The 20,359-nt window shown below is 35.7% G+C and overlaps 2 protein-coding genes across 2 annotated transcripts; one reads left to right on the plus strand and one right to left on the minus strand.

Annotated features, from left to right (window-relative positions):
- Positions 1-207: 207 nt before the first annotated feature.
- LOC110819609 (S-adenosyl-L-methionine-dependent methyltransferases superfamily protein) lies at positions 208-4,049 on the minus strand. The gene is made up of 6 exons (XM_022048865.2): positions 3,161-4,049; positions 1,728-1,938; positions 1,329-1,626; positions 835-1,227; positions 670-747; positions 208-579 (listed from the first exon to the last, which is right to left on the minus strand). The coding sequence occupies exons 1-6, from the start codon at positions 3,824-3,826 to the stop codon at positions 327-329; spliced, it is 1,899 nt and encodes a 632-aa protein (XP_021904557.2). The 5' UTR covers positions 3,827-4,049; the 3' UTR covers positions 208-326.
- A 13,619-nt stretch (positions 4,050-17,668) lies between these two features.
- On the plus strand, positions 17,669-20,241 carry LOC110819610 (F-box protein PP2-A13-like). Its single transcript, XM_022048867.2, has 3 exons — positions 17,669-18,378; positions 18,479-18,597; positions 19,659-20,241. The coding sequence occupies exons 1-3, from the start codon at positions 18,058-18,060 to the stop codon at positions 20,083-20,085; spliced, it is 867 nt and encodes a 288-aa protein (XP_021904559.1). The 5' UTR covers positions 17,669-18,057; the 3' UTR covers positions 20,086-20,241.
- The last annotated feature ends 118 nt before the right edge of the window (positions 20,242-20,359 follow it).

Consider the following 20,359-nt stretch of genomic DNA (forward strand, 5'->3'; position numbering starts at 1 on the left):
GATTTTGTTCTAAAATCTTAAATGGAAAACTAGACTGCATTCATTTTTGGGTTAGAGAGTCATTTTCTCATTGATTCACTGCTTAGTTTTGCATGCTGAATACAGTTTGAATGGTGTTTAGTTGTTAGTATTGGTTACATTGATTCCTTAAGCATATTACAGAAAGAAGAGATTGAAATAGAGTAAAACCGACCAAAAAACAGGTGCTTTGCAAAAAATTCAATTTGATTCAATTATGACTATAAACCCGGCAAAAATAATGATAATAACAACAATTATAATGATGATAAAGAGAAGAAAACACCAAAATAAAAAGAAAATGAGAGTTAGGAGGCTGTAACAGTCTGTTGCAGATGACTTTGGTCGGGGGCTGGTGCAGTCCAATACTGCTTGACTGCGAAGAGAATTTTCTCCCGCTGGTGAGGTCCCTTTTCATGATCTGCAATTCGACCTTCCCATTGCATTGCTTCTGTGATGCTCTTCACCTTCAACAACACATCTACATCGTCTCTGATTATTACACCGCCCGACGGCCGGAGAATTCTATCCATTTCTAGCAATATGTCTTCCATTTCACATCTGTATATCCATGGATTACGTGCAGTCATTTCCCCACTTTTGCTATAGTAAAACAAAACCTCAAAGTTAATCACCAATCACCAAGATTACCTTTCCTTGTATAGGCTGAAAACTGAGTCTGCATGTATGAAATCATACGTCCGAGGGTATGTAGACATTGCCTCACACCTGTAAAAATCACCCGAGCAGCCACAACTTTAAAATACAGTTAAAAATTTAGAAACCATTTTTGAAGATTCATGTTAAATAGTTTACCAATTCTGATAAGTTCCAATAAGGCCTCGTTCATAGATGACACCAAGAGTGTTGACATTTGCATGGACGGGGACAATGTTCATAACCCATACAGGATCATCGGCAAGCGCTGCAGCAAATCCTCCCAAATGAGCGTTCATGTCCAGCAAGTTACGGTACCTTCCAGTTTCAGACAATTGATAATCCACCGACTTGTAGTAAGAAACTCTTTTCCTCCACAACTCTGTGTTCTCTACAAATATTTCTTCATTGATTCCCTTCACACTTCCACTATTGATTCTTGGAGGTATGGCGTTCAATCTCTCTGGCCATTTTTCTAACTTCTCCCCTGCAACCTCCCTTATATCCAACACTGCTGGCAATGGAGTTAGACATGGCTCCAATTTGGTGTACCTAGTTCAAAAATCAAAGGAATCAACACAGAGAAAAGAAATGGAAAAAAAAAAAAACGCAGAGAAGAAATTTGATTGTTTTTGAAAGAAAGGAGTTCTTACCAAGCCATGTCAGGATCCTGTTGATGGCAAAACTTGGGATGCTTGAACACCCTCCTGTTAGCTTTACAATGAATATGATTAGTGGGTTTTTGCCATATAGCAATATCACCTTTCTGTACCAATTTTTTCCAGCACAGGCTTTTGGCCGCATTCTCAATCACAGTCTGTTCTGATTTCAGATCCTCCCTTGTCCTGTTCCACCCTCTCCAATGGCTCTCCCAATTTATGGGTGGTCCTGACAGAATCCAATACCCTCCTGGCCTTAAAACCCTATCGACCTCTATCAAGTAAAGTCCATCTGATCAATCATCAAAAATCCCAAATCATCGGCAACCCAAAAATTGCAAATTTGTAAAAGAACAAGGTATGGGTAGGAAGTGTTTGAGTTGAAAACGGTACCGTATTGACCCCAAGGAATGAGGCAACGAGAACAATGAGCCATGTCGAAGGCTCTTGAAGGGTAAGGGAGCCTAATGGAGGCCATGACTCCGATAAGTGCAGGCACCCCTCTTTCTAGAGCGAATTGAACTTGAGCTTCATGGGTGTCTCTTGGTGCAAATGACATTGTTATTATGTTTCTTGATAGAAGATAACCTCCCCAGCTTGCAACCTTAATTAATTAATCAGGACAATTAGCACTAATTCAACTTCTTAATTACATATATAACCCTCTATTAGCCCTTCATTTCATCACATTAACTACAATGTATATTCATTTACAAAATTAAACAAACTTTTCATATAGCATACCAATCTATTTATTATGAGATTTTCAAAATCCACCAAAAGCGGACCCAAATTTACTTGTTTCATAGAATAATTTGCGAAAAAGAAAATTCTGTTCTAAAAATTATGAAGATGTAAGTTGGGAAAGGATGAAGAGTGAATGGTAGGTTATAGATAACCAAGACAAGCAAGGGAAGAACTCCTTTTCCCACTTAGAAGTTTGATAGAAAAATATTATTGATAATATATTCTTGGTGAATCACTTTACTTGTATGCGAAGAATATAATAATATTTTTTTTGAAAAAGAATTATAAAATTCTAAGTATGCATTATATATATATATGTGTGTGTGTTAGCTTAGGTTGAGATTAAGCTAACTAATTAAGCTTACTTATTTAGATTGGGAATTAAAAAAAAAAAATCTACCTAATTAATCATACCCCTTCCAACTAATTTGTTTTTAAATAACAATTCAGTGTTCTGTTGTTATATTTTAAAAAAAAAAAAATTAGATCAACATATCACTCTCGAATAATTTAAAGTTCGAACTCGAATAATTCATCATTTCAGAAATTCTGAAACCAACAGGTAAAAATTATTTATTTGGATTCTTGCAAGTCATTAAATTTTATATTTAATAACTGGCATTTTCTGTGTTTCATAAATAAGAAGAAGAGGTGTGGCATTTGTCTTTGGTATGGGTCAAGGTTTTAAATTATATCTTCTAAAAAATGAATAAATTATACACATAATTTATTATGTAAATATAGAGATGTATTAATTTTCTTGGTGAAATATTATACAGAAACTTGACTGTTTAAGTTACCCGCAAAAGAAACATACCAAACAAGGCAAAAACTAAATATAATAATAATAATAATATTATTATTATAATTCCTTAAAAATTATTATTCTTATTATATTATAGAAAGTAAAATCCCACTTAATATCCCATTAATCAATTATACCCAAAAAAGAAAAAATTTAAGCCGACCGGTTTATATGATTATGAACCGGCCGACTCGGTCCATTTCTAGTGAAAAAAAAAACATGAATGAGAGAACTGGGAATTTGGAGAAAAAGAGGAGATTGCAAACATACGTACCCCGCAACCGGTATCAATGGCGGTCCTTATCGAGCCATCTCTTAGATCGATGAGCTCCCCAATTTCCTCGATATAAGCGTCTGCTCCTCGTGGGAACATGGTGCCTCCCCCGGGGAACCTGAACCGATCCCCCTCAAACCGGACCCAGTTCTGGTTCTTCTTCTCCACAGTCAGCTCCGTGTGCGGAACGTTGGCGAACCATGCCAACTCTCTGCTCTGCGGCCACCTAAACGGCACCGTATAACCATGAGGGGCCGGCACGCGGCACCGCAACAACTCCTCCTTCTCAGGGCAGTGCCTCTCCCTGTAAATTAGCATGTCCCTATCGAACTTGAGCGATCGCTGGACGTCCTCGCAGGGAGTGTACTCCGTGTAGTGGGAATCACAGGGAGGGAGATGGACGACACGCGCGGCCGCGAGAGGTGGGTCTGGGGGGAGATGATGGGCCGCGAAATCAAGGGTGGGAACGGTAACGTTTTGAAGGTAATTGGCGCAGGGGATGACGGCGTTGTGGGTGGCGGCTGTAGGGATTCGGCCGGAGGAATGCTGCCATAAGCCGATGGAGTAAAAGGTGGCGCAGAGAATTGTGACGAAGGTTATGTAGTAGAGATTGGCATGCTTTGTTTTGACTGTCAGTCGTGAAAGTCTCATTGGCCACAAACCCATTTGAACATTCAAGAAACGCAGACCGAGTTGACTCGATAATCTACAGAGAAACTCAACAGAGAAAGAGAGAGAGAGGGAGATGGATTTTGTGCATATGAGATTTTCTCGCTCTCTTTCTCTGTCTACATATATAGATATATATATATATATAGTTTAGAGAGAGAAGTAAAGGTGAAGGTGACGAGTGAAGTTTTCTAGGATTGAGAATGAGGGAGAGTGGTTTTAAGTAAATGGTGGGTAGTAAAGACGAAAAGGAAAACGCGCGTGGGTCGTGAGTGGTTTTAGTAAGGAGCGTGTCCTATTTAATACAACATCTGTAGATTTTTATGGTAAGCTGGTTTCCTTTTTCAACTTTGAGATAACATTTTAGGTTTCCTGTTTTATTTATTTTACTTTTAATTATTGATGAATTTAAGTTATTATGTGTGGGCCTGAAAGAAACGGGCCAATTAATCTTTGATAATTAAACGAGAGTAAAAACTGGTCAAAGCGAAGTAGAACGTATGGTGGAGTGTGTCCTACACTTCCGGATAAGCGCGTGGACTCAGTTAACTTCAGATGAAACTCAGTGCGTCTTTACTTCCTCCTTCAGTTAACTTCAAATATTCATGTTAATGACCCGAATGGATATGACCCGACCGATTTGCAAATTTAATTTTAGAAATGAAGATTATAATAAAATTAAAATAATAATAATTATATTTAGATATTTTCAAAAATAACTTAAATGGGTATTTTAATTAATAAAGATAAATTCAAACAGTTTTTCCAATTAAAAAAATTCTAAATAACTATATTTTAAAAATTAAACAAAAAAATAATATGAACTAAATTATAATAAGTACTAATTTAGTAACTTGTTGTAAAATATATGTAGATGCAATTAAATTGGGGTTTTTTTTTTTCTTTTCTTTGAATGCTGAAATTTCTGATAAAATAATAAAACATAAATAAGTTACTTTATTTAATATAAGATCTAAATAACAATTTAAATATTGGTCAATTAAGATTTTAACTTTTATTTAAACCTCTAAATAGAATGTTTGATTAAGGAGAGTGTTTGGATTAATTTGTTAATCTGATAATAGATTTACCAAAATTTTTGTGTAGAGTAATATTAGTAGATAGTGAAAAATAATACTCTTACTTTGTAAAATGACCTGCCTATTAATTATTAAAATTATCTTGATAGAATTTTTTTATAAAAAAAAAATTAGAGATAACTCTTGCCTTGAAATGGATATTTATAAATATGATTGTAAGCCCATATTACTTGATCAATTTCAAGCAAATAATATGTATATGTGATGGATTATGAGATAATTAAGTACCCAATCAATGATCAAACAGCTAATTAGGCTTTGATTGCATAGATTTTAATTAGAAGCAACAAAAAAGAGAGTTGTCTAAGAGGGATTAGATATAAAAAGGGTATTAATTTAATTTAATTTAATTCATTTGATTTGGTGTAGGTAAGAGGTTGGTCCAATTTAGATAGGGTTAGGACTTAGGCCAAGCAAGAGTAGTTGCCTCTTTCTCAAAAGCCTACTCAATATTGACATTTTTGTCAACTATACATACGCATATACATATATACTCTTTGACAAACTGTACACCTACACATATATGGATATATATACACACATGCATACACCATGTGAATATGTTTCTTATGGTGCATTAAAAGTACTTTCCCACATGACCCAGGAATGATTGATTGATTGATTGATTGATAATGTAAAAGTACGTAAATATTAGTGGTTTCTCTAATACACCCACATTGATTTTAAGGTCGTGTAGGAATTCATTAACGTGTTTATTAGTGCAATTCACGTCCAATATACAATGCATGTATGTGTACATAATAATATTATATATTAGTGGTCAACCAATTACGTGAATGGACGTGATATGCATGTTGGTGTTATACACACACACACACATATATATATATACATAAAATATCCCGTGCATGGGGTCTGAAAAAGAAGAGAAAAAAGAAAAGCATATATAGGTGGTGTTATTAGTTACACCAACAAGCAATGCATATTCAGAGCCTATGCTTGGATTCTAAATTTTCATATATTTTTTTAAAAAAAATAAAAATAATTATCAGCTTAATTTATTTCTATTTATTTATTATTAAAAGAAAAAAAAAAAAAGGGCAGAAGAGGATATACGTTTCTTCCATCGAGGGTATTTTCTTTTCCTAAAAACAAATTTATAGAAAAATAAATAATAATAATAATAATTGTTAAATATTAAATTGGGAGGGCAGTTAAATGGGTCCCACATCGAAATGTTATGATGCAAGGAAAGTATGGACCATCAAGTTAATCCAAATTTTTTAAAGTTTCTAAAATTGGTGAGGTTTTTGACTTTACCCAAACAAATTGGTCGGTCCATTCAATACATATTATTTTAGTGTATGAAATTATATAATAATGAAAATAATAAATTAGTGTGCGTATGAAAGAAAGAAAGAAGAAGAAGGTTTTATGAAGAGTGAGAAGTGTAAGATGAAAGAATTTATAAAATTAACACAAGCACATGCTACCATGCGTTTTAGTCAATCCACCAAACCATGTCACAAATAACAAAAAATGTAAAATTCTTTTATGGGTTTGTCACAACATTTTACCTTATTTGTACATAGTAAAATTCATTCTTTTTTTTTTTTTATCTATTAAAAAATATTCTCAGTGCTAATAAAATTAGTTTACTTGTAAAATTCATATACCTACAATTAACGGATTGTAATTGTAATGCCCTAATTAATTTTAATTGTAATTAAAATTAATGAATAAATATAATTTTCTAATTTTTTAAGTTTTATTTGAGGTAAAAATGAAAAATATTAAATAGAGGATAAAATTGAAAATAATTTTGAGAAAATTTGGGTTCCAGAGATATTTCTGAAAGAAAATTTAAAAATTAGGGATCAAAATATAATTTAAAAAAATTGTGTCACGTAGGACGCCCAGTCAGTAGTCCTGACGAACCGGAGCGCGCCGCGTGGCAATGGATGCTGACGCGGTGCCACGCGGACGATCCGCGTACCCACGATCGGATGGTCTAGATTCATTCCCGCATGCACAGACGTTCTGGATCCGTTCTCTCCTCAGATACAATCGGACGATCAGATTTAACACTGATTTTAGATTTTTTAGGATATTTCTAGGTACTTGAAGCGCGTTTTAATCCCCGAAAAAAAAAATTCAGGGAACCCAAAGACCGCCAGTAGTTGCAGCCAAAAGTTTAGCATTTCGGACATCAATTAAAAAACTAAAAATTAAAGGTAAACGAAAAATTGTTTGATTAGTGGATGGACGAAACAGCAGCCTTGTTGGATATCCTGGGAGATGGTGGACGAAACGGCTATATAGGGAACCCTACTGTAAGCGTTGCCTCATATCGAACGGGGTATCGAGATTTAGTAATTTGGCGCTCATACCGGACGAGTTATGAGGACGGCCCGTTTCACCCTCATACCAAACGAGGTATCGAGATTTAGTAATTTAGCGCTCTTACCGGACGGAGTATTGGGACAGCTCGTTAATTGAAAATGTTAAAGGAAATGGTTCACGTGTGGTGGAGACATCCCTATGGACCTCCACGGATACTAGTAGGCTGGTAAAAGAGAAAATTATTGTTCCAACTGATTGCATATGAAATTATGATATTTGTTATGTTATTGATTCTATAAGTTATTTTTGTAAATCTCATTACGATAAGTAGACGGTAAATGATTTTATTTATGATAAACGAATTTGCGTAATTAAGAGCTCCATTAGCTGTTTTATGATTTCTATCAACCTTCATTTCTGTGTCGGTGAGTAGCGTGATATTTTTACTGGGCTAGTGTAGCTCACTCTTTCATTAATTATTTCAGATCAAAAGGATCAGGATCTAGAGTCCGATCCACAAAAAGGTTGCGAGTAGGACGTTTAGTTTGTTTGTAGAAGGGTTATTCCCGTAAGCCCTATTTGATACTTTCAGTTATTGTGTAAGGAATGTAAACCCTAATTATTTATTTCACTTCCGCAATAAATTTATAATTTATTTTTTTTTAGAATTTTTGGAGTCGTTACAGTTGGTATCAGAGCCACATTACTCGGAACCATTCTTTACACAAAATCCTTAGGAAACACAAAAAATAATGAATTATCACTCAACCGTTCCTTGTGAAATGCAGGTACAGATAGATGAGGAGATGAAGACCCCCACTAAATTGAGCAACCCGGAAGGGTTCGCTTTGAGAGGATATTGACCGGTTATTTGAGATGTTGGAGAGACTCATCGCTGCCCAGCAGACCCGAGAGCAAATGAGAGAGCTATTTGACCCTCCACCGCTGCCACAGGTTAAGCCACCCTTGCAGCAAGAGGATCCCGAGCCACCCCGATACGACCCTGCTCTTCTACAGTACCACCCGACACCACCACAATATGACCCGGTGCCTCAACCGCATCACCCGGCACCGCCACAATACAATCTAGTGCTTCCACCATATCATCCAGTACCACTGCAGGGCCATCCAATCCATCCTCAGCATAGTCCAGTCCCTCTTCCACATGATCCATTTCTTCCCATGATGGACCCAGCCTATATTAAGAGGTATAAAAGACTAAACTCATTTATTTTTGTAGGGAGATTCTCTTTTGAAGAGGTCACTGGTTAGTTGAGACAGAGAAGGCCTTCACAACTCTTGAGGTGATTTTCGAACAGAGAGTCATCCTTACTACCTACATGCTGGTGAGAGAGGCAGGTCACTAATGACAACTCAAGCATGACCCTGCCTGTTCCAGTCACTTGGGAATACTTCCTTATGGCCTTTCATGCAGAGCACCTTTTAGAGCATCTCCGACATTTGAAAGAAATGGAGTTTGCACACTTGGTCTAGAGGGACATGACTGTATTAAAATATGCTCAAAAGTTCCTAGAGTTGGGCCAGTATTCCCTTGATAGCATGATGGATGAAGACAGAAATACAAAAAAGTCCAAGTGGGGTCTCTGTTTTGAGATCAGACAGCAGTTGTATGTGTTCGAGCTCAGTACAGCGGTTGTATGTGTTCAAGCTCAGTACTTACTCAGCTGTTCTGGCCAAGGCACAGTTAGTGGAGAGGAACCTTCATATTTTTTCTCAAGTAGTAGGGAGCCTCAGGCCCTTGGCTCCACACCGTAGACCAGCATCTATTGCATCTGTTCAACAAAATAATATACCCAGGTCGATGACTCAGGCTCCCCCTCAGATTCCAACAACAGGACATGGTAGGACCTATAAGCACTGTGGTAAGGATCATGGGGACCGACCCTGCTATCACCTCAACAACACTTGCCACATATGTGGTAGTACCCAATATTATGCAAGGGAGTGCCTGAAGAACCAGAACCAAGTCAGACCTCCTATTCAGGGTAGAACTTACAACCTCACTCAAAAAGATGCAGAATCCAACCCAGACGTGGTACATGGTACGTAAACTATTTGTAATCATCTTACACATATTTTGATTGATACTAGTACCTCACATTTATTTGTTTCACATATTTTTGTATCAAAATTAAATGTATTATATGAAAAACTTGATTTTGTGTTGTTTGTATCTACTCTTGGGAGTAGGACATTACTGGGGGAGGTTATATATAGAGTCTGTATCATAGATATAACAGATAGAAAATTGAGTGTGAACCTAATAAAAATTGACACGGAGGACTTTGATATAATTTTAAAAAGGAACTGATTAGCAGTGTATCACGCCACCGTAGATTGTTTTCATAAGAAGGTTGTATTCAACCCTCTTAATAAGGAATCATTTATAAATTAATAAAATTCTTTAACATTTATTCCCTCATAGTAAATTTTCTTATTATCAAGTGTTTTAACTCGGTTATTTTCTCTAACTAGGCAAATTCAAGAAAGAAATTTGTATTTAAGAGATTTTGGTAGTCCGAGACTTTTCGGATGTGTTCTCGGATAAACTACCTGGACTACTAGTGGACAGAGAAGTCAAATTCACCATAGAACTTCAGCTAGGCACCCAGCCTATTTCAGTTGCTCCTTACTGCATCGCCTTATTGAGATAGAGGAGCTGAGAAAACATATCAATAAATTACAGGATAGTGGATTCATCTGACATAATGTGTCTCCTTAGGGTGCTGGAGTCACATTTATAAGAAAGAGAGATGAGACGTTGAAGTTATGTATTGATTATAAAGGTCTGAACAGGGTCACGATTAAGAACAAGTACCCCCCCCCCCCCTCCCAGTATCAATGACCTTTTTGATTAGTTGTAGGGTGCCCAAGTCTTCTCCAAGATAGGCCTGCGTTCATGTTACCATCAGGTAAAGATCATAGTAGAAGACATTCCTAAAGCAACCTTTCGAACTAGGTACGGACACTATGAGTTCCTGGTTATGCTATTTGGACTAATCAACGCACCAGCCATCTTTATGGATTTAATGAATAGGGTTTACAAACAATTTCTGAATCAGTTTGTCATTGTGTTCATCGATGATATTTTGGTTTATTCAAAAAGCAGAGAAGAATACGTTCAACATCTGACTCAGGTTTTGCAGATTCTCAGAGAGAAGAAATTGTATGCAAAATTGAGTAAGTATGAGTTCTAGCTTTAGCAGACTACCTTCATAGCGCACATCATATCAAAGGATGGAGTGTCAGTGAACTTCAAAAAAGTTGAAGCAATGCTCGGTTAGGAAAAACTAACCTCGATCAAGGAAATCCGTATCTTTCTGGGGATGGCAGGTTATTACTGCAGGTTTGTGGAAGAATTTTCTAGCCTAACTACTCCTCTGACTCGGCTCATAAAGAAAAACGTCAGGTTTGAGTGGAATGAGTATTATGAAAGAAGTTGTTCGGAACTAAAGAAATGGTTGACTACTACACCTGTGTTGGCCTTGCCGAGCAGATCGGGTGGATATACAGTTTATAATGATGGCTCTTACCTAGGGTTGGGTTGTGTTCTGATGCAGCATAGGAAGGTCATAGCCTATGGGTTCAGGCAGTTGAAGAGTCATGAGAAAAACTACCCCACCCAAAACTTAGAGCTTGCCGCAATTATTTACACCTTGAAGACTTGACGCCATTACTTTTATGGGGAGACCTTTCATATTTATATCGACTATAAGAGCGTGAAATATATATTCACTCAAAATGATCTCAACATGCGTTAGAGAAGATGGATAGAACTCCTCAAGGATTATGATTACAACATCTTATATCACCCGGGTAAAGGCAACGTGGTAGCCAACACACTCAGCAGGAAATGTGCAGCTATATTAGCTCACTTGATGGTTTCAGAGTGCAAGGTAATAGGGGGTCCGACTTCAGGACCTAAAAAGAGTCAAATGTTTGGCCCACCTGACTGTTCAACACGAGTTGATTCAGAGAATAAAAGAAGTTCAGTCCATCGATTCCATCTTAGCAGCTCTCAAGAAAGATAAAGAACAGGGAGTTAATTCAGAATTTAGAGTCTCTGCCGATGGGTTGCTTAGATTTCAAGACAGGGTGTATGTTTCGGGTGACAGTAAGTTAAAAATGGACATCATGACAGAGGCCCATATCTCAAAGTTTGTCATGCATCCCGGAAGTACTAAGATGTATCAAAGTATGTGACTCTGATTTTAGTGGAACAGGATGAAAAAAGATGTGGTCGACTTTGTTTCTAAGTGTTTGGTATATCAGCAGGTCAAGGTAGAGCATCAACGTGCAGACGAGCTACTTCAACCATTACCAATCCCGGAGTGGAAGTGGGAACATATCATAATGGATTTTGTGACAAAATTGCATAGGGCACGCTCAGGATACGATGTCATCTGGGTAATTGTTGATCGGCTTACCAAGTATTCCCACTTCTTAACCATCAGGATGACCGACCCATTGAATAATTTAGCAAGAATGTATATATGGGAGATTGTCAGATTACATGAAGTGGCAGTGACAGTAATGTCCGACAGGGACTCCAAGTTCATTTCTCAGTTCTGGTCTAGTTTTTAACAAGTCATATGAACAAAATTGTCCCTTAGTACTGCATTTCACCATCAGACCCGATGGATAGTCAGAAAGGACAATCTGCACGCTTGAGAATATGTTTCGAGCTTGTGTTCTTGACTTTATGAGCCACTGGGATGATCATTTATCTCGATAGAGTTCGCCTACAACAACAGCTACCAACTAAGTATTGGTATGGCTCCGTACGAGGAGTTGTATGGCCGTCAATGCAGATCGCCGATATATTGGAAATAAGTTGTTGATAGAAAACTGTTCGGCCCAGATCTCATAGAGGAGACTACAACCAAAATAGTTAAGATCAGGAAGAACATTCAGACAGCTGAGAGAAGGCACAAGAGTTACGCAGACACTAGGATGAGAGATTTAGAATTTGAGAAAGGTGATCAGGTATTCCTTAAGGTCACTCTTTTCAAGAAAATTTGTAGGTTTGGCAAGAGGGAAAAACTAAATCCTCGATTTATTGAGCCATTTGAAATCTTAGACATAATTGGCACCACTGCCTATAGACTGGCATTGCCTCCAAAATTTTTCAGAGTCCATAATGTATTCTACGTGTCCATACTACGCAAGTATAACCTAGACCCCTCTCACGTCTTAGCCCACGAGCCTCTTTCACTCCAGGAGGATCCGTCCTACGAGGAAGTACCGGTCAGCATTGTGCACCGAAAGAGCAAAGTAATCTATAACTGATAAACTTTCTTTGTTAAGGTCCAATGACAGAATCACACACCTAGAGAGGCTGCATCGGAATTAGAATCAGACTTCATAGCTCAATATCCTCGACTATTTAATTGAATAAGAGATATACAAATTTAAGGGACCAAATTTCTTTTAAGGGAGAGGAGAGTTGTAATGCCTTAATTAATTTTAATTGTAATTAAAATTAATGAATAAATATAATTTTCTAATTTTTTAATTTTTATTTAAGATAAAAATGAAGAAAATTAAATGGAGGATGAAATTGAAAACAATTTTGGAAAAAAAAAGGTGAAATTTTGGGTTATGGAGATATTTTTGAAAGAAAATTCAGAAATTAGGAGTCAAAACATAATTTAAAAAAATTATGCCATGTAGGACGCCTAGTCAGAAGCCTCGTCGAACTGGAGTGCACCGCATGGCAAGGAACGCTGACACGGTGCCACGCAGGAGGCCACGTGGGCAATCCACGTGCTCGCGATCAGACGGTCCAGATTCATTCCCGCGTGCATGAATGGTTCAGATTCGTTCCCTCCCCAGACGCGATCGGACGATCATATTTAAACACAATGAACGATTTAGATTCACTTCCTATTTAAACGTGATCAAACAGCCTAGATAAAATCACGATGAACGGTCCAGATTCACTTCCTATTTAATCGCGATCGGACGGTATAGATCAAATGCGACGGACGACCCATATTAAAAAAAACGGATATAAATAACCCTCTTCACACCAAACCCTCCCCCCCTTCCCCCCCCCCCCCCCCCCCCCCCCCTCCGGTGCTGGAGAAGAAGAGCCAGTTGCCGAGAAGGAAGCTGATCACCGCACCGGAGCCACTTCTGACTGCCAAAAGAGGTAAAAAATTTCTCTTTTGATCGAAATTCAATTTTAAACATCCTCATGGCCGCAAAAAAAGCCTCCATTGAGGTCCTTCTCGATTCTCGTTTTGTGTAATTTTTCCACCATTGTTATAACTGTTTCCTTCTCTATAGGTTGACCGAAGCAAAACACCCAACCGCAAAGGTGAACCGACGGAGTCGCCGCACCGAAGAACCCCGCCGCCTGTAAGTTTTGGTTTTTCGATTTTTTTCGGCCAACCGAGATCCCTTAACGTATTTTTTCGCATGGATTGGTACAAAATCAGCCAAATTTGACTGAAAACGGTCGAAAATAGCCAACTCGAGGCAAATCGCCGTCGTGGGCGGCGATGCCATCGCCATAGCACGGCGGAGCCTTTGTGCCGGAATTTTGAAATTGGCCAAAAAGGGTTCCTAACACTGATTTTGGGTTTTCTGGCATATTTCTAGATACTTGAAGTACATTTTAATACCCAAAGGAAAATTCAGAAAACCCGGAGACTGCTAGTAGGCGTAGCCAAAATTTTAGCATTTCGGATATTAATTTAAGTAAGAATCTCTCACCTTATTCTCTGTTATGGAATTGAAGTCTAATAAATAATAATATGGTATTTTGTATAATTTAAAAAATATCCATAATTAATTACAGGTTACTAATGGAGGCAGAACTGGAAGTTATTCACTGTTGATCCTGTTGATTGATTTTATAGTTTAAATGCATGATAATACCTGATTGATTGATTTTATAGTTTGAATGTATGTATTGCTTGCCTTATGGGAGTACAGTTAAATTAGGAAACTGGGATGCAATTGTATTCCTTTAATGCATGTTTTGTTTGTTTTATGAGATCATGGTGAATTAAAAAACTATAAATTAAAGGTAAACGAGAAATTGTTTGATTAAGTGGATTGATGAAGCGGTAACCTTACTGAATATTCTGGGATATGGTAGACGGAACGGGTACATATGGAACTTTACCGTGAACGTTGCCTCATACCGGACGGGGTATCGAGATTTGGTAATTTGGTACTCATATCGAATGAAGTATCGAGATTTGGTAATTTGGCACTCATACTAGACGGGGTATGGGAATAGCTCGTTAATTAAAAATATTAAAAAAAAAAGTTCGCGCGTGGTGGGGACATCCCTATGGACCCCCATGGATACCAATAGGTTAGTAAAAGAGAAAATTATTGTTCCAACCGATTGCATATGAAATTATGATATGTGTTATGTTATTAATTCTATAGGTTGTTTTTGTAAATCTCGTTACGATAAATAGACGGTAAATGATTTTATTTATGATAAATAAATTTGTTTAATTAAAAGTTATATTTGCTGTTTTTATGATTTCTACCAACCTTCATTTCTATATCGGGAGTAGCGTGATATTTTTACTGGGTTAGTGTAGCTCACTCTTTTATTAACCATTTCAGATCAAGAGAACTATGATTTAGAGGCCGATCTACAAAAGAGTTGCGAGTAGAATGTTCAGTTTGTTTATTTTTAATTTATTTCTTTGATTATTAGTTGTTCTTTTAGAATGATTATTCTCGTAAACTCTATTTGTTATTTTCAGTTATTGTATAAAAAATGTAAACCGTAATTATTTATTTCGCTTCTGTAATAAATTTATAATTTATTTTCTTTAAAATTTTCGGGGTCGTTACATTAATTCTATGATTATCTAAATCTTAATTTAAAGTAAAAGATTGAAATTTTAACTCTTACCTAAAAGAAGATTTACATAAATTATAAAAGTACCCAAAAAAGATAAATTTAAAATATTTCTACTATTCTAAAACTCAAAAATTTATATGCATACACGTGTCTTGGTCTGTATACATACAAAACTTGTATGCATAAATACCATTTATTTTATTCTCATATATATATATATATATTGTGTTTACGCATGTTTGTATAAATGCCATGTGCGCATATCAAATATTATAAAACCCAACAAAAATTGACGTGCATACGGTCCATTAAATCTTGAAGGAGACTTGGGCTTAGGCCTGCCAATTAATTGAATCTCCTTGAATATAATATAGTATGCCCGTGCAGTACTATTTGTCATATATATATATATATATACATGAAATGTTCTTCAAAAATTAAAATTTAAAATGTATTAGTTTTTGAAATTTAATAATGAAATTCAGCATGAATTTAAAAACAAAATAACTTATTTATAATCTTTTCTTAGTAAAATATAATATATATATATATATAATGAATTTATGGTTAATGATAATAGAAATTGACTATCAAACATGGAATAATATATATATAGATAATTGTTTGATCAAAACCCATTAATTTTATAATAAGTATTTATGTTTGAGTATCACACATACATCAATATTTTCACTTTTAAATATTAACCTTTAATTTAATGTTCAAAACAATATGAAGTAAATCAAATAATTAAATTAATTTAATCTTCATGAATGAATTAATTTATTAAGCTATTCTTAATTAATGCTGTTTGTAAAATAATAATAGTTCACAATTTTATAAATGATATATAATGTGCTTAAGTTCACGATAAGAATTTTGTGATGTGAATGTTTGATCAAATATAGTTGCTTCCTACTTTATTATATATATATATTAAAAAAAAATTATTCAATTTAGTAATCATGAGACCATAGACCATAAAATTTGAATTCATTTTAAAATTTAATTTAATGAAATAAGAATAATAATAATATAATACATATGAAAAGAAATTTTGAATGGAAATAATACTTTAATTACAAGTCAATTCCATATTTAATTAAAATTAATAAAAGATAAAAGTAAATATATCATCTTGAAATTAATAACATAAGTTTATTTAATTTAATTATGCATGAAATATGTAATTTATGACCTTAGTTATACACATTAGACATCTAATTTTTTTTTTTTTTTTTAAAAAATAAGTAATTACTAAAATCTATAGGTATTGAATAAATGTAATATAAGAAGCACATGGTATATAAGTACATGAATGGCTCTTGTATTATATAAAAATTTAATGTAAAAATATTTTGAAAACCACACCCATTGAGACAATTTTATGGATGTAGTGGGGTAAAAAGCGCCACGTGGAATCCGTGGGCCCTGTTGACTCACTTCCACGTATGAAAAGCTGGATTTTTGTTCCGAATAATAATGTATCTTATAAATTAAACCTCTAATTAATAATTATTAATTGTTAGGAAAACCCGTTGGATTTATCTAATTCTAAATTATTAAAATAAAATTTAACTAATTAATTATTAAATTAACCGGACAGAGGAATCATGAGTTAAATGATTGGGATGTGTTTGGATTACTCACTTTAAAATTAAAAAATAAAAAATAAAAATAGACTGACAAGAATATCCTTACCAAATGGATTTTGGGCTTCATGTTTTTTCCACCACCTCTACATTTTCGTTTTTTTTTTTTTTTAACAAATTCCATCCAAATACGTCCGTGAATAAATAAACATTAAATACACTAATAATATAATTACTTAATTTATAATATTTTATTACATATATAACGAATTTGAATTTGAATTTAAAATTAAAAAAAAAAAAAAACTATTTTACAAAACCAATAAAAGCAGAATTAATTATTATGACATTAGTATTCAATTGTCCGCCACATATTTATGATAATTACGCCCTCTAATATTGCGTGCTGTATGACCAACCATACACCTGTCCTAAATGGAATTTTTAGAAACTAATCATCAACTAATTTCGTGTATAATTAACTCTTTAATCCCCCCCTTAATTGACCTCCTTTTTACAAACGCAACATAAACTTGTTTTAATATTTTTTAAATTACGTGTTTGTTTTTTAAGTCTAGATTCCAATCAACTGGGCGACCGGTTTTCATCATCCCGATTACGACCATTAACACAGTGAGTCGTCATCGCTGCGTTGTAAACACGGAACTTCAACTCACTGCATTAAACTCGGCGCTGCGTGCAGTGGAACCCACTCCGCCGCTTCACTTATCCACTACCTTTCTTCCATATTTAAATCGTAATAATAATATTAATAGTCTCGAATCCAACAAATTTGCCAAGTGGCCTTCCCGCATCTTATCCCACTCGTGGATTCCAGACCGTGCATCCCACCACCTAATCAGACGGTTAAAAATCGGCGTGAATTCCACGCGGAACAGAAAGCGCGGGGAGAAATCGATTTGACGTTTGTTTTTATTAAGGTTGTAGTGGATAAGATCCACTTATGTCCACCTCAAGCCATCAGGTATTCGAATCAGAAACTCCGTCTTCTTCTTTCTTTCTTTCTTCGTCGCTCTTTCAACGAGCAACCTCATCTTTCCATTACCTGTTGACCCCAGCTCATTAATGTATATGTATGTGTGTGTGCGCGCGCGCGCGCGCGTAGTATTTATGGTTATTTTTAGTATTAAATTATAAATACAAAGCTTCGTCTTTCTCTTTCCACCTTTCTTCATGTTCGGCTTCGTTTCAGGGTTTAAGGCTTTTCTCCCTTTTCTTGATCCTCTCTCTGTTTTCACTCTTGTCTCTGGAATCTACTTTCATAGAGGAAAATTTAAATACCCGTGAAGCTTCTACTTCAACTCAGTGTTCGGTCTCTGATTTTTGGGGGAGATTTGTTTTTTCTCAGAGCAGATGGGTGCTAATATGTCTGCGAGCTCAGCAGATTGTGATGAAGATAACGCGCAATTGAAGCCTAGATTGGGAGATATACCGGAGAATTGCGTGGCATTGCTTTTGATGCATTTGGACCCGTCTGAGATCTGCAAATTGGCACGCGTTAACAGGATTTTCCGAGCTGCTTCGTCGGCTAATTTCATCTGGGAATCTAAGTTGCCGTCTAACTATCCGTTTCTTGCAGACAAGGTGTTTGATGAAAAGACGCTTGTTGATTTGGGGAAGAAAGATCTATATGCGAGGCTTTGTAAGCCTAATCCGTTCGATGGTGGCACCAAGGTTTCAACCTTTTCATTATTTTCTTTTCCTTCCACAAGATTTTTGTATTGGTTTCAAGGTTATTGATGTGATAATGATAGAGAGTTTTGTTCATGAGCAGGAAATGTGGTTGGATAAGAATAGCGGTCAGCTTTGTTTGTCAATTTCTTCCAAGGCCTTAAGGATCACCGGGATTGATGACCGGAGATACTGGAATCATATTGCCACCGAAGAATCCAGGTGCACTTTCCATCTGAAAGTTTCAATTTTGCTTTCTAGTGTTGTCAGATAATCTATAAACTTTTTTTTTTTTTTTTTCCATGGGGTATGATTCCAAAAGTTTTAACCTGTTTTCCTTTACTGGGTTTGACTTGCTGTTCTGGGTTTCTCATTTTCTGATTTTCTAACTAGCTACTTAAATTGGGATTTTGTTTTTCTTTCTCTTATATCTAACTACGTGATCTAGATCTCGCTTGAGATTTCTCTGCCCACTTGCTTGAAATGTTATATGAATATTGAAACAGTTGTGAAAATATAAAACAACTACCATTCATCATCAATATGAAAGTAAAGAACATAAAAAGGGTATATGTGGGTTGGTCAGATTTGAGTATTCGGACCCGGAGAAATTGGATTTGGTTAAAAATAAAATATTTAGAGATAACAAGTTTTTGTTGACCATATTCAAGCTTTAGGATTAATAAATCTGATCTGGTAAAGTATCAAACTTTTTCTTAGAAAGAAAATAGGATAAGCATTGAGGTCTCACTTTAATATAGAGTTCATCACAAAACATGTGATTTCAAGTCCTGTATCTTTCCTTTTCGGCCTGCAGAGGACATTGACTTAGTAGTTGGTCCTTTCGCTCCGCTTTGTTTGAGTACCCCTTACTCTTTTCGCTTGAATTAACCTTCCTATGGATATTAAAAGCTTAAACTGAACTGATAAGAATGACCGCAATCTATTTTTGAATCCTCTGTACTGAAATTTAATTAATAGAAATAGGAAATTTATGATCGTGAGTTCTATACTCCATGATATTATGTTAAATAATAGGGTTATTATATTAATCTTTTTAAAACTTAATGTAACATGAAATAGTCGAATATATTATTTGTGCGTTGGGGAAAACAAACTCTTGAGGATGTTATTTACAATTTTATATTGGAACACCCAGTTATAAAGGTTTAATTTAAATGTAATCAGCTATTGGATAGTGGGTTTCTAATCTTTGGTCATGATCTCAGCATGGACGCCAGCAGATCATCTGACATTTGTTTCCCTTGTATATTTAACTGTAGATTCCAGACAGTTGCATACCTTCAACAGATTTGGTGGTTTGAAGTAGATGGAGAGTTGGAGTTCCAATTTCCTCGAGGAACATATAGTGTGTTCTTCAGACTCCAGCTTGGTAGGTCATTGAAGAGGCTCGGCCGTCGGATTTGTAACTCGGAGCACATCCATGGCTGGGACTTAAAACCCGTACAGTTTCAGCTAACAACTTCGGACAGTCAGCATGCTGTATCTAAATGTTACCTGGATGATCCTGGGAATTGGATTCACTACCATGTAGGGGATTTTGTTGTTGAGAATCCCAGTGTGTTAACAAAGATCAAGTTCTCAATGACCCAGATCGACTGCACTCACACAAAAGGTGGTTTGTGCGTAGACACGGTTTTCATATATCCCAGTACCATGAAAAATGAGCTTAGATCCTCATTTTTGTAGATAGCGTGTATGAAAAAGTTGTAGCCTCATTGTGGCCTTTTGATTTGGGATTTTGCTTTTTATTGGGGCTGGTTTCTTGTGTTAGTTTTTGTAGACACAAGTGTGCGACTATTGTTAATTTTCCTTACAAATAATATAACACAATTTGTGTAGAAACATGCCCATATCTACATATATAATATTTACATATGTACATATTATAGAAAGTATTCGTTCCGCACTCCTTTCATTCAATTTTTCTAATTTCAGGGATTAATGAGACACCTGATTCTAA

The sequence above is a fragment of the Carica papaya genome, chromosome 5 (assembly GCF_054855325.1).
Source record: "Carica papaya isolate Zhongbai chromosome 5, ASM5485532v1, whole genome shotgun sequence".
In the NCBI taxonomy this organism is placed as follows: Eukaryota; Viridiplantae; Streptophyta; class Magnoliopsida; order Brassicales; family Caricaceae; genus Carica; species Carica papaya.